Consider the following 12,719-nt stretch of genomic DNA (forward strand, 5'->3'; position numbering starts at 1 on the left):
ATCAGTTAATTAAGTCTGACAGCCCCCTAAATAAACTGCAATAGGCTACAGGAATCCTGGCTATTTGAGGCTCTCTTAATGCCCCCTGAAGGTAAAGCCCCTGCTGCTGTGTGGAGACTGCAACTCTTTATGGTTGGAGTCAGAAATTCAGGTCGTCGGTTTCCACTGGGGTGTTGGGCATTCCATTCCTGTGAAGGGCTCTTTTTCCTACACAAACAATGAAGGATTCCCCCATGGACTGTGTGCAGCAAGAGGGAAAACCAAGCGTGATGTGCTCCTGAGCAGACTGAACTCAATTCCTTAATCTTGGATTCGGTTCCTTCAGTCAGTGGGTTCTACTCTTTGCTGCTTTATATCATCGGTTAATCCCACTCCTTTAAAAAAAAGAACCTGAGGAACTCATATTCTGCCCCTGTGCTACGCTGGTCTGGCACAGCACAGAGTCGTGTGTGTCAGGCTGCACACAAGCAAATGCTGATTTCTAAGCATATGCTTAAATCCCATATTATCCTGGAGATTTTCAAGTGAAGTGCCCACTGAAAGAGAACTTCCCCAATTTGGGGCCTTCAGAATGACTCAGGACCCCAGAGAGCAAACTCACTGTACACGTTTACTCACTAGACAAAAAGCTGCCTATTTGGAGCCACTAAAGGGGCAACACGTAGGAACAAATGAGAAATTAAGTGGAAAAGGGAACATCAGAACCCCCAGTGTAACAGAGAGCCCACGGAGGAGAAAAGGGACAGGAAGGATAAACACAGAAATTAAACAACACAGTGGAAACTAGTGATGAAATAAGAGAGAAAGGAGGAGGGAGATTACGAGGCAAAGTCACTTTGCCCTCTCTTGAGGGTTATATGGCCTTGATGCTTGTAACGCCCAGAGCCAAGGGGAGGGCAGCAGTTATGCCTGTAAAACCATCACACAGCAGAATATTAAAGCATGGCTCAAAGGCTGCCCTGATCTCTATTGCAGTTGTAGGCAGCGGCAAAATTAATCTTGGTACAGTAGAATTTATCATGTGAAAGGGAAATATATATTTGAGATGATGTATAATTTAAGGAAAAAGTAAGGAAAAAGAAACTGTACATTATCTGAAATAAATATTCTAGAGCACGGTAAAGGGGATTCTGTTGGACACCATTAGTCACACCAGAAAGACAGAAATTGATGATTTTGGTTCAAAACTTCTGATTTTTTTTTCCTTCTCTTCCATAAAAACGAATTATTCTCCCCCTCCCCCAGTGAAAGAAAATGTTTTTAAGTAAATAAACAAAATTAATAACTATAAAAAGAGAGCGAGAAAGAAGTTGCCAGGTTCTGGAAATAAAAATGAAAGGAAAAAAAAAAAAAAAGAAAAGAAACCTCTCGGAGCCCTGCTCTGCCTAGAAAGGATGGGGAAAAAAAAAAGGTGTCAGAGGCTGCAATATATTTCTTCAGCCAGTTCATTAAATTAATTCGTAAGCAGTGGCTCTGAAATTATACCCGATGAAAAATGGTCTCAAAATTTAAATGGTACAAACTCATCTTATTAGAGGCAAAACATTAAAAAACAAACGCGTCGCGGCCCCCCCTCCCCGCGATCGCGGCTTTAATTTCTGGTGGTGGGGGCAATGAAAGGCGTGTGATGGATGGCTCTTACCTTATTCATAAGCGAGGATAAAAGAGATGAATTTGCCGAGACTGTGTGGCCATTTGATTCATTACTGGAACACACAAACCAACAGGGTTTAGTTGAGATGTGCACGGGGACTGGGAGCGCTCAGATTAATCCTTCTCCCTTCAAGCTGCCTCAGCCCTCACCTGCTGCATCCGCAGGAAGAGAATGATGCCCACCCTCCCCTGGGCAGGCCAAACTCAGGATAGCCAAGATGGAGAGGAAGGGAGTCCTGGGTCTGCAGGATTTAGTTCCTTAAGCTCCTGAACAGCCCAGACCTCTAACCCAGTGTCCAGCTCACCACACTTCATTAGCTGACTCACAACCTCCCCCATGTTTTGCTCCTTCATCCTGCTAGAACTTCCCACAGCTACTTCCCACAAAACCAAGGGGGATGTTGCTGAAGACTCACACTGCCAGGGACACGGGTCCCCTGGGCAGCAGAGGGGAAGGCAAGGCAATGGTCAAGTGCTGAAAGGCAGCCTTAGGATCTCACACCATCAGCAGGAGCTCCGAGTGCTGGGCTACCAGATGGAGACTTGTTTAAAGAAGGTATGGCCAGGAACGAATGCAGAGGTCAAAGTGGAGCTCACTTATCCCCAGGAGCAGTTCCTCTGCCCTTTTTCCACACAGGACAATCCCCTAATGCTCCTGTTCTCAGCAGATATGCCAGGCAAATGTTTTGAGAAGGGTGCTTTCACACCTGCACAACCATGGCCATAACATGGATCGTGCCAGACCCAGACCAGAGTTATCCTGACACTGGGCTGTTCTGTGTGTCCGATTTCTCTAGCAGGTGCTTCCCTTGGGCCTGGGTCAGCAGACAGACAGCAGTGCAAATGCTGCTGCTGAGAGTGTGCTGAGGTGTGGCACTGGGGCAGCCTTTGATCAGCTCGGGATCACAAGAGCAGGACTAAGGGAAAGCAGCTCTGCCGGTGGCTCACTTTCCAGAGGGGAGGACAAGAGGTGAGGCTCTTGTCAAAGAGTCAGAAGGTGCCTGTGAGCCCCAAAAAACCTTCTGGAGAACATACACTTGAGGGGGACTATAATGACCATCCCTGCCTGCAGTCTGGGGGAGTCCAACTCAGCCCCTGTGAAACTGCCATTCATTGACACTCCGTGTCCTTGTGTTACAGGCACAGGAACTGCCCAGACCTCGATGCTGGGAAGAGCTGAGTGTGCCTGTTCCCTTCTCTCACCCGTGATCCTTGACGCTCAGGTCCAAGCTGTGCTCCTGCAGGGAGTCCTGACTGGTGGCAGATGATGATCCCATGGCCTCCGCAGGTTCCTGCTTCACCTGGACTGGATTGAACCGTCCGGGAGCTGCTGGTTGTCCGTTCCCTGCTCGAGAAAGACACCCAAATTAAGTGCAAAAAATTAAACGAAAATGTGGATCTCAAATGAGGTTACAATGGCAAATAAGTAAGTTAAATCACTGGCACAAGTGCCTAAATGGAAAAAGCAAAGGAAAAGTGTGGGGGGAAGGGAAGTGCTGGGACTGCTGGTCAGCGTTTATTGCCAAGTTGACATGATGGGTTCTGACGTCCACTCCAGCGTGGAAATTCTTCAAGTGATAATTATTGCAAAATTATGTCAAAGTTGTCCAGGCTATGGGCCCTTTAAAGGAGAAGGGCGGAAGGAGCGTGGGGGAGACCTGATTCTCTGCACAAACTGTCATAACTAATTTGCGGGGCTGCCTCTTAAGCGTTTATTAAAGACTCTGTTAATGCTGAGGCAATGTGGCAGCTTTCGACTGCTAGTCAAGCCCCCTTCCCCGTCCCCAATCCCAGCGTTGCCGTAGCGACAGCGCCGGCCCCGACACTGCGCCTGCCCACCAGGAGCATCTGCCCCGCCGGGGCGATCCGAGGTGACAGCCAGGGACCCGCGACCTCCTGCCACCGCCCCCGCCACGTCCCCACCCACCGGGGAGTGCTGCTCCGCGGGGAGGTCTGGGCAAAGAAACATTCAAATTAAAGGGAACAGAGGAAAAACAAAATAAGAAGGAAAAAAAAAAAAAAGGGAAAAAGAGGGAGAAAAGGGAGAGCAAATTAAAGAGGGAAAAAAAAAATTAGGAAAAAACAGTAAAGAAAAAAGGAGGGAAAAAAAGTTGCTGACAGGAACATGTCTGCAGAGCTTTTCTCCACAATCCCCAAGTGACTAAAATATTAATTTGCCCTCCGGCAGTACAGCTGACGGCGAGCTGCTTCTCAGACAGCAAGTGGCATTTTATTAAAAAATAAAGGAAAATAGTTTCCTCAATGACCTTTCTCTGCTTTAGGAAACAATTTTTCACACAATAATTTTAAAAGTATGTGAAAGTTCCCCTCCCTCTTTAATCAGATCAGCTCGTCCTACTCCCCCGTTCGCTCAGCACTCCCACAGCAGGGTCAGCAGCTGCTCCAGCCTTTCCATGCCCCGGGAAGGAGCTCCAGGGTGTGGGGGCTGCCAGGCACGGCCTCTCCCCACGACCCCACGCTGCCCACCAGGAGCTGACCGTGTCCAGCAGACTGTGGAGGTTCCCTGTGTTCTGGTGGGAACCCCAACGTCCCTCTGGAAGGGCTGGGCATGGGCTATGACCTGCATCAGGTCTAGGTGGCAGCAGGAAGAGCTTCGTGCTGCCCCAGGGGAGTTCTCATTCCCATCTTTTACCCCCTCATGGAGCTGCAGGGACAGGTGAAGCACAGCTTGCGAGGACTGACCAGGAGAAAGGTCCTGTTTGTGGACTGTACCAGCACTATCCCCAAACCCATAGCTGGGACAACAGAGCTGGAGCACAGAACCAGCGCCCCAGACCAGAAAAACAACTGGCCATGGGCTACAGGATCATCACCACAGGGCCCAGATAAAGCTCATACAGTCTCTGCACAGCCTGCAACTATTGGCCAAGCTTTTCTTCATTTCCATTTTCAATACTCTGCCTCTCTCCTTCAGCTCTGCTAAGAGCCTGCTCCTTTTGTGGGCAAAGCTGTGTTTCCTGTCTCTCTTCTGGCCATGTGGGCATAGCCAGCATCCACAGGAGCCCATGCCAACACTGCCCTCTTCAAGGGTTAACTAGACACAACCAAGTAGTAAAGGAACATAAATGCCACTGGGTGACTTCTCATTCACTCTCCTCTCAGTCATCAGGCACTGCTCTGCCTCCCACCACTACCACCACTGATGGGGTGACTCACCTGCTTCAAGTGCCACAGAGGGCTTGAGTGCAGCTGCTGCCAGCCTGGCCATCATAGGAGAGATTAATCCCTTGCTAGCAGAGATCCTTTCCATTATAGATGCTGCTGGAGCTGGAGAGGAAGTGGTTGCTGGCTCACCAGATCCTGAGACTGCCTGGGATGAGGACTCTGTAGGAGCAGATGATGTTGGATTGGCGCCAGAAGAACCAGCAGTCATCAGACTAGCCGAGCTGGCAGGAAGTGGTGTAGAGACCCGACTGGGGATGATGGGGAAGAAGGATCCAGCTGTCCCAGGAAGTGCTGAGTTGGAGAGTGCCAGGGCCAAGGGTATATTGCTGGGAAGAGCCTGGGAGAGCAGGCCAGAGATCTTGGTGGCCGGTGTCATGCTGTTGGCAGCCTTGGTGGCCTGTGAGGAAGCGAGCTCGGCCGCAGAGGAGGGCGCGGCCGGGACGATGAGAGACACGGAAGACTGTTGGCTGGTCGGGGAGGCACTCAGGCTGGAGTTCTTGGAGCTCATGGCAGAGAAGTCAATAAGGTCATCGTTACTGGACTCCTCCTGCTCGTTGTCCTTGGAGCCCAGGAGAGAGGCGGGCAGGCCCAGCACTCCTGAGCTCCGGATGTGCCGGCGCTCGTGTTTGCGTTTGTGGGAGGTCATCTGGCTGGTGGAGGTGAAGGTGAAGCCACAGCCTGCCCTTATGCAGTGGAAGTGGTTGGTGGCCTTGCTGTAGACACAGCCCTCATACTTGCATTCCTCGTACTTGTAGAACTTCTTGAAGCCATCCTTGGCATAGGCATCATCTTTGATGTGGTAGCTCTTGTGCTTCTCAATATCACACTTGTTCTTGAAGGTGAACGTGCACCCAGGTCTCCTGCAAGGGCATCGAGGAGGAGAGGGTGGTTGGCTGTGTGGGCAGGAGCACAGCCCAGCTGCTGTCACCTGCCTCCCTCTGGGACAAGGACTGGGGCTGGGATGAGACAACGGCCTGGCTGCAGAGGGGCTGAGGAGCTGTGACACCAAGGCCAGCAGAAATGCTGCCATGGGGGAGAGCTGGGCTGCTCACTCCCCTCAGAGGAACAGCCACAATAACATGGGGACACAGGCACCCTCCACTGAGAGTTCCAACCAAAACAGCAGCTAAAGGGGACTAAGGTACAAACTGTGCTTTCCTGCTCTTCCTGAGAACATGAGAAATCAATAGAAGAGCAGTTGGGTACAGAAGGCCCACTCAGGCCCCAAAAGGGATGAGTTGGCTGGAAAAAACCCTACCATGGAAGTGCCATTAGCAGTGTATTAAGGGCCTACTTCAGCTGCACTCTGATGAGCAATGTGATCTCTTTCCCAAATGATTCTAGGATGTATTTTCTAGTGGGTATCCTCTCCTCAGATCATACTCCTGCCTTCAGAGTGGTCTCTGGAAAGATCCTGGAAATCTCATCTGCCCTGGAACATGAGTTGTCTCAGAAGCAGGACTGAGAAGGTCACAGCAGGGAAAACCAAGTCCCTGTGCACACTGCTGAAATTAGGACTTGGCAGAAGGAGGCAAACAGAGCACACAGCTCTGGGGCAGGATTCCTTCCCCTCCCTGCTGTCTCACCTGCAGTGAAAGTGAGTGGTTTTCTGCCCATAGAACTGGCACTCCACCGTGCCACAGTCCTCCGTGGCACGGAACCGCTGGAACCCGTCGTTGATGAGCTGCGTGTTCTTCTTGTGGAAGTTCTCGTGGGTCATCACGTCAGAGGTGCTTGTGTAGACCTTGTTACAGCCCACCTGCCCCAGGCCAAAACAGGAGTGGTCAGCACAGTGGTTCAACAGCCTGCCACCACCAGCAGCAGTAACACACACACGAGCAGCACACGTGCATTTAACAGTCCCATTTGTGTGCTGCTCCTGGCAGCGTTAAGTCACCACTTTAATCTAAAGACTGAGACAGCAGTTGTGAAAAAAAGAAAAAAAACACAGCACAACCCAAACCAACTCTCTGGGCACGAAACAGCAAGAAAAAAAGGGAGGATCAAAGGGGTAAAAGACCAGCTGTGGGTAATGGCGCCTGCTCAGGGAGGCAGTAAGCAGGGTTCATGCTCTTAAGGAGAAGGGAAGACTAAGAGATGTTGTTACTTGTTGTCATCTTGGAGTGACAGGGAACGAAGTAGGATTTTCAACTATTTGGGGAATACAAAATTGAGTGGGAATAAGTTATTTACTTCCTTAATCGTTCTGAGAGGTAAGGCAGGGTGGTGCAACGTGAGGCCAACCAATCTTTCGAGGCTGTAATGAACAGTTTAATTCTAGCAAAGCTCAAACCCAATGTTCAGCTGGTGACTTTTTCTCCCCGTCCCTGCTCGAGACTTCCCACGCCAACAACTTTAAACTTGTGCTGCAAATGGGAATGGTGTGATGAGGAGGGAATGCTGAAAACCTGCCTTCCTCTGGGCAAACCGGGCAACTTTGCCATATTGAGTAAAAAACCACTGGAATCCCAAAACGCCCTCAGCCCTGCTGAGGGAGGATTTTTTTTTTTCCTTTTCTTCTAGCACAATGTGTGCCAATGCCTGCACCATCTCAGAACTGAAGAGAACGAAAACACCACCCCTTAGTTCAGCCCAGGTTGATTCAAACAGGCCATAACAAAACCCATGACAAATACCCAGGAAAAAAAAAAAAAAAGGATCTCCAGCTATTTCCAATATTAAAGAGCCTCTCTCTCTCTCTGCACTGACACCTTGAAAAAAGACAGGCCCTGCACGGCATTAAAAAAAAGAATTAAACAAAAACCTCCTTAGGAATAATTTGCAATGCAGCTCTTGGTGCTAAAGCCTAAAAAAATGTCAGTTTATATAAACAACTAACTGAATTTTATCCACACCAATTATGGACATAAAGAAAAAAAAAAACACCATGAGATGGATGGCACGAATTCTGCCATTTAAGCAGTATTTTCTTTAATTGGGAGTTTATATTCAGACACCTTTCCTGTAAGACACTGTTAACAAGGGCATTATTTTACTGGAAGACAGTGGGCACAGGGTGGAATTAGCCATATATAGTTGTGCAAACGAGGGTCTCTATTTGAACTCGGAGTGACTTAAAGCTGTGAAACACTCCTTGTACTCTACAAAAAATTAAACAAATCCTATCCTGCTCAATTGAAGAAACTAAACAATCAATATTATGGAAGTGTAACAGAAAATGTCCTCAAGAGCGAGTCACATGAAGTTCCCAATTTATCAAATGCTGTAAGCACATGCTTCAACCAGCCCCTATTCAGGACAGAACTTGAGTGCATGCCTAACATTTAAGTATGTGCTTAAGCCCCATTGACTTCAGAAAGCTTACCTGACTTCAAGTTAAACATATGCTCAAGTCTATCCCAGCAAAGCATTTAAGCATGTGATTAAGGCCTTGTGACTTTAACTGGGGTCTTAAACTGCTGGGACAGGGCAGGGACTGAGCCTGACTCTTCTGACCAGAAAAGCTGTCACCAAGGGTGGCCTGGTCACTCTGTAACTACTGCACTTCTCAGGGTGATGCTTCAGGACACAATTCTGATGAAAAGAGGACATGTCAAACCCTTGAACCTGAGGAACCACCAGGGTGAGACCCACACCATCTGGTGTGTCCGTGTCTAGATCAGTGAGGGCACCTCAGAGACAACTGTGCAGCAGCTCCAGCTCTGGCTGTGGCTCCTGGAACAGACCCCAGTGTGCACCACACACAGGTACCACGGTGAGGGAGATGGAGAACCAGGGGGGCTAAGTCTAGGTATGTGACATTAAGGTTTAATTACTTTAGAAATTGATTTTGGAGGAAATTAACCCAGTGTTAAAGGGCATCTGTGCCACACAAAAGTCTGGTTTCAAGGGAGGGACAGATCAGACTGGAGTGGAGGCAGTGCAGTGGCATCACAGAGGTCCCTGAATCTCAGAAAATGGGACTTGCTTGAACAAGTAAAGTCCAAGACTGTGAGAAAACGTTAAAACCTGCTTTGCCTCACTGCATGTGAGGAAAAGAAAAAGAGAATGGGGCTTCCCTTCATCCTTCCCAACACCTGGCAGGCCAAGTGCAGTGAGGACAGGGCACGGACTCTGCTCAAAGAGGCTCCTGAATCAGGAGTGAGCAAGACAGGCCATGAATGCCCCCCTGAACGTCACCCCTCCACCTCAGGGAGTGCTGGCCTGAACTCGGGCACCCTTGCAGAGCACCCCAGGAGGACAGGGCTCCCTGGCTGTGCCCACATTACCTGCATGCAGTGGTAGTGAGTGCTCTTGCCGTTGAGGTGGCAGCCGTGGTAGTACACGCTGCAGTCGTCCAGGGGGCTGAAGCGCATGAAGCCGTGCTGCAGGGAGTTATCCCGCTTCTTGTGCATGTTGTAATGCCGGATCACATCCTGTTTACTGGTGAATCTCTGCAGAGACACACAGACAGACACACGCTGAGACCTGGGGGGCAGTGGGGGAGTAATCCCAGGGCAGAGTGGGTTTTGTGGTTGTTAGTGGGACCAGGAGTTTAAAGCTTGGCAGTAATCACCCCAGGAGAGTCAGGCTGAAGAGGACTCGTGGGCATGTATCTCCTTGGTAGAGGGAAAGTAAACGTGACACTGGGGTGATGTCCAGAACCAGCTCCCTGCAGCTTTAAGACTGCAATTTTTCTAACATAATTTTAGCCGCTACTATCTCAAGAAGAGCTATAGTTAGAAAGCAAACCAGTGAACAAAACAGGCTGCAAGAGAGTAACCCAAGCTTCCAAATCACTCACTGTAGTGGTTAGCAAGACACTGGCTGCCACACTCGTGCCAGACTAAAAACTGGGGAAAACACTCTGCTCTTTCACACTAAGTCTCGTGCCTCCACTACAGAGTAGGATGGCTTTATTAGGAAAACAGGGACACACAACTTCCTTCCAGTCATAGAAAAAGATGGCAGTAGAGCTCAGAGCTAAATCTGTATGACCAGAATATCCTTTTAATCCTCTACCTGCTTGAAGGAATGTAGGGGTACCCCACTGTCAGATCAGGCTAAGTGCCTTTAAAATGAAGCTTTTCATTTCTATTTCCCACAGACATCAATATTTAACACTGAAGGTGGGAAAGTAAATCTGATTTTTTTAAAAGAAATCAATATCCATTTATTTTGAGGAGTAATTGAAAAGGCCTGTATTCTAATGTTTAACAACTTTTCTAGTCTCCCTCATAGGAAACAAATGATTATCGCTTCCACTCTTTCCTCCTATAATATCAATCCTGATCAATCTCGTTGGTATTGGCACGGGAATATAGGGATATAGATTTCAACAGAAACCCCTTGGAGGCTGGAGGTATGATTTCCCAGGGCGTACGTGCAGGATTGCTATTGCCAATCATTGTTAATTTGTGCCCACTTATTACAGAGCGTTACTTATTCTAAAATATATCTCAGCCATAAAATAATTTGCATTTTAAAAAGCAGCCTAAATCCTTATTCCCTGTGAGACCAGAGAGTTCCTTTGCAAGCAGCTTCCAGACTCCTTAGGAAATAATCATGAGGCCAATCATAATAATAGGTTTTTCTGTTTTTCCATGCTTTGTGTTTCTCCCTTTCTGGTGCAGGGATATCCACGGCACAGCTGGGACAGACTCATCTCCATTACTCGATGCTGGGTAGGAGGACACTGCGTTGCATCCCAGAGAGAAGCTCTCCTTTGATCAATAGAAACCCACAGCCAGGCTCAGCAGATCCAGATCAACTTCCTCTGCTGTGGTCAGGCTCGTGCCTTGGAGACCCAGAGGTCTCCCGGGGCAGGGCTGAAGTTGTGCCTGATGCACAGCAGAGGCCAACCCTGGGATTCCCACTCGCACAACCAGCCTGACCACAGAAATGGCAGTGTCAAACTCCTGGACCCGGGATGAGGGTAAACAAACACAGCACGTGACCCGCTGGCCTGACGTGGATCCCCTGGCAGTTCTCCCAGGAATTACAGCATCGCCCCTGCCCCCGCGCCTTCCCCGCAAATCCCAGGCCGCCGCTGGTCTCCCTGGGTGTTTTGTTGCGGATCCTGCTGCTACAAAGTCACTCGGGCAGCAGGAGGGGAAGGGACAGACTAACAGATCAGCATTCCCCGTTTCAGGCACAATTTGTAACGCAGCACGATTTATGCTCTTGGTTTCGCTGATATACATCTGGAGTAGTTCCCACCGACTCGAGCTGATCTACGTTCTGCTCTTCGGTGTAAGCGGTCTGGGTTGGGTTAAATGGTATTAGATTGAGTTGAATAGAGTTCTATTAAATTCAGAACATATCTTGTCCTCTTCCAGAGCAGGGAAGTGAAAAGGCACGGGAGTGCACAGGGGAGGAGAGCACGGGAGCACACAGAGCTCAGGGGGCTGTGCTGGTGGCTCCTGAGCGGTGTTTTACCTGGTAGTTGCACTCGGGGTCGAGGCAGTGGTAATGTTCTCTGTACTGGTACGCACAGTGGATGTGCCCACAGTGCTGGCTGCCCGAGAACCTGCAAGAGCAGAGCAGAGAGTCAGACGCTGTCCTGGCAGCAGCGCCTGTAAGCAGGGCACAGATAAAGTCCTGTTTTCATCCCGCAGGTTTATGGCATTAAACCCCATCTCCTTTATCCCCCTCAAGGATGGTGACCCTCCCGCCTTCCCTTGCTTATTTGTCACTATTTAAAGGTGCCTCTTGAGCCGGATCATTCAGGTCTTGTACATCCCTAATCTGTTTTTCCCCTTGAAATTCATCTCCGTTATCTAAGTTGTTTACTTGGGAAGCATAAGGAAGGAGGGTTCCTTGAACTGACCATCAGACAATTCTAGAATTCTTATGTGTGGGCTTAGATACCACAACAGTAAGTGTCAGAAATCTCCCATGACAGAAGGAGACAAATAAAACATTGGGCAAACACGGATTTGAAATTTTCAGTGTAAGCCCATCTAGTAGGACCTCACAAAAGCTGCACACAGCAAATTTGGAAACTCCTGACATACAGGATGGAAAAAAGACCAGAAGTGCCATGTAATACCTGCATACAGTCAGTACAGCTAATGTACTGACTGACAGACATGCCAGGAACTGGCACAAGGGGATGATCCAGTAATGGGGTAATCAGTGCAGTGAACTCTCTCATGTATATTCTAGAGGACCACGGAAGAGCTGAAGAGCTTGAAAGGGAAAAGCAGTGGAGAGAAGGGGACTCAGAGGGGAAACATTCAAAGATAAAGTACCATCTGCTCAAAGGTTCCTCAAAGGTTCCTCACGTCACTTAGTGCTAAACACAGCAGGAGTGCATATGATAAAGGGCATGGGAAAGGAACAAGGAAGGGCAATGGATAGAAAGGGAAAATGAGAGGAGTGAGGTGGTCCTGGAGAAACTGAGGAATGGAGCGGGGGGAGAAAAGATTGCGGACCATCATAAGGTGAGGTAACGCCAGGCTACAGGACAGAAAAATTCAGGACGAAAAGCAATACTAAATAAGGCATTTCTGAAGCACAGTAAGGAAGAGGAGGTCAACTGTGGAGACAGCAGGGCCTCTAGGAGATGGAAGGGGGACTTAATTGACAGAAAAGATAGACATTGCTAAAAAATTAAGTGACTTCTTTGCCTCAGCATTCACAAAGGGAGACAGGGACAGATGCCAGGAGCAGACATGCCTTTCCCTGGGGAAGGAGAAGAAATACTGCAGGAAATCAGGATCACGTCAGAACAGGTGATTGAGAAACTGGAACAAACCTCAGCAGCGGAGAAGAAACAAACCACAAGGCAAACGGCAGGGCTGGCTGCACAAACAAAGGTGTGGAGCCCAGGGCACAGGGAGCCATCCTGCTCAGTGCCTGCGAGGCTGCCAGGCTCGGCCAGAGCCACCCTGGCACTGACCAGCACAGGGAGCCAGCTGGCCCTGCCAGTCCAGGGC

The 12,719-nt window shown here is 49.1% G+C and overlaps 1 protein-coding gene across 9 annotated transcripts in view; it reads right to left on the bottom strand.

The window, feature by feature from the left end:
• The window catches only part of CASZ1 (castor zinc finger 1), a 275,827-nt gene that overhangs the window by 18,194 nt on the left and 244,914 nt on the right, over window positions 1-12,719 (bottom strand). For all 9 annotated transcript variants that reach the window (XM_027882516.1, XM_027882519.1, XM_027882522.1 and 6 more), the window contains 6 exons: window positions 11,218-11,308; window positions 9,069-9,233; window positions 6,426-6,598; window positions 4,831-5,699; window positions 2,857-2,998; window positions 1,643-1,706 (listed from right to left, as the gene is read on the bottom strand). In XM_027882516.1, the coding sequence (XP_027738317.1) occupies window positions 1,643-1,706; window positions 2,857-2,998; window positions 4,831-5,699; window positions 6,426-6,598; window positions 9,069-9,233; window positions 11,218-11,308 (1,504 nt within the window). The remainder of the gene's footprint in view (window positions 1-1,642; window positions 1,707-2,856; window positions 2,999-4,830; window positions 5,700-6,425; window positions 6,599-9,068; window positions 9,234-11,217; window positions 11,309-12,719) is intronic.

Source organism: Empidonax traillii, unplaced genomic scaffold (assembly GCF_003031625.1).
Source record: "Empidonax traillii isolate 1590-97213 ecotype Southwest subspecies unplaced genomic scaffold, ASM303162v1 scaffold106:size2091409, whole genome shotgun sequence".
Taxonomy (NCBI): domain Eukaryota; kingdom Metazoa; phylum Chordata; class Aves; order Passeriformes; family Tyrannidae; genus Empidonax; species Empidonax traillii.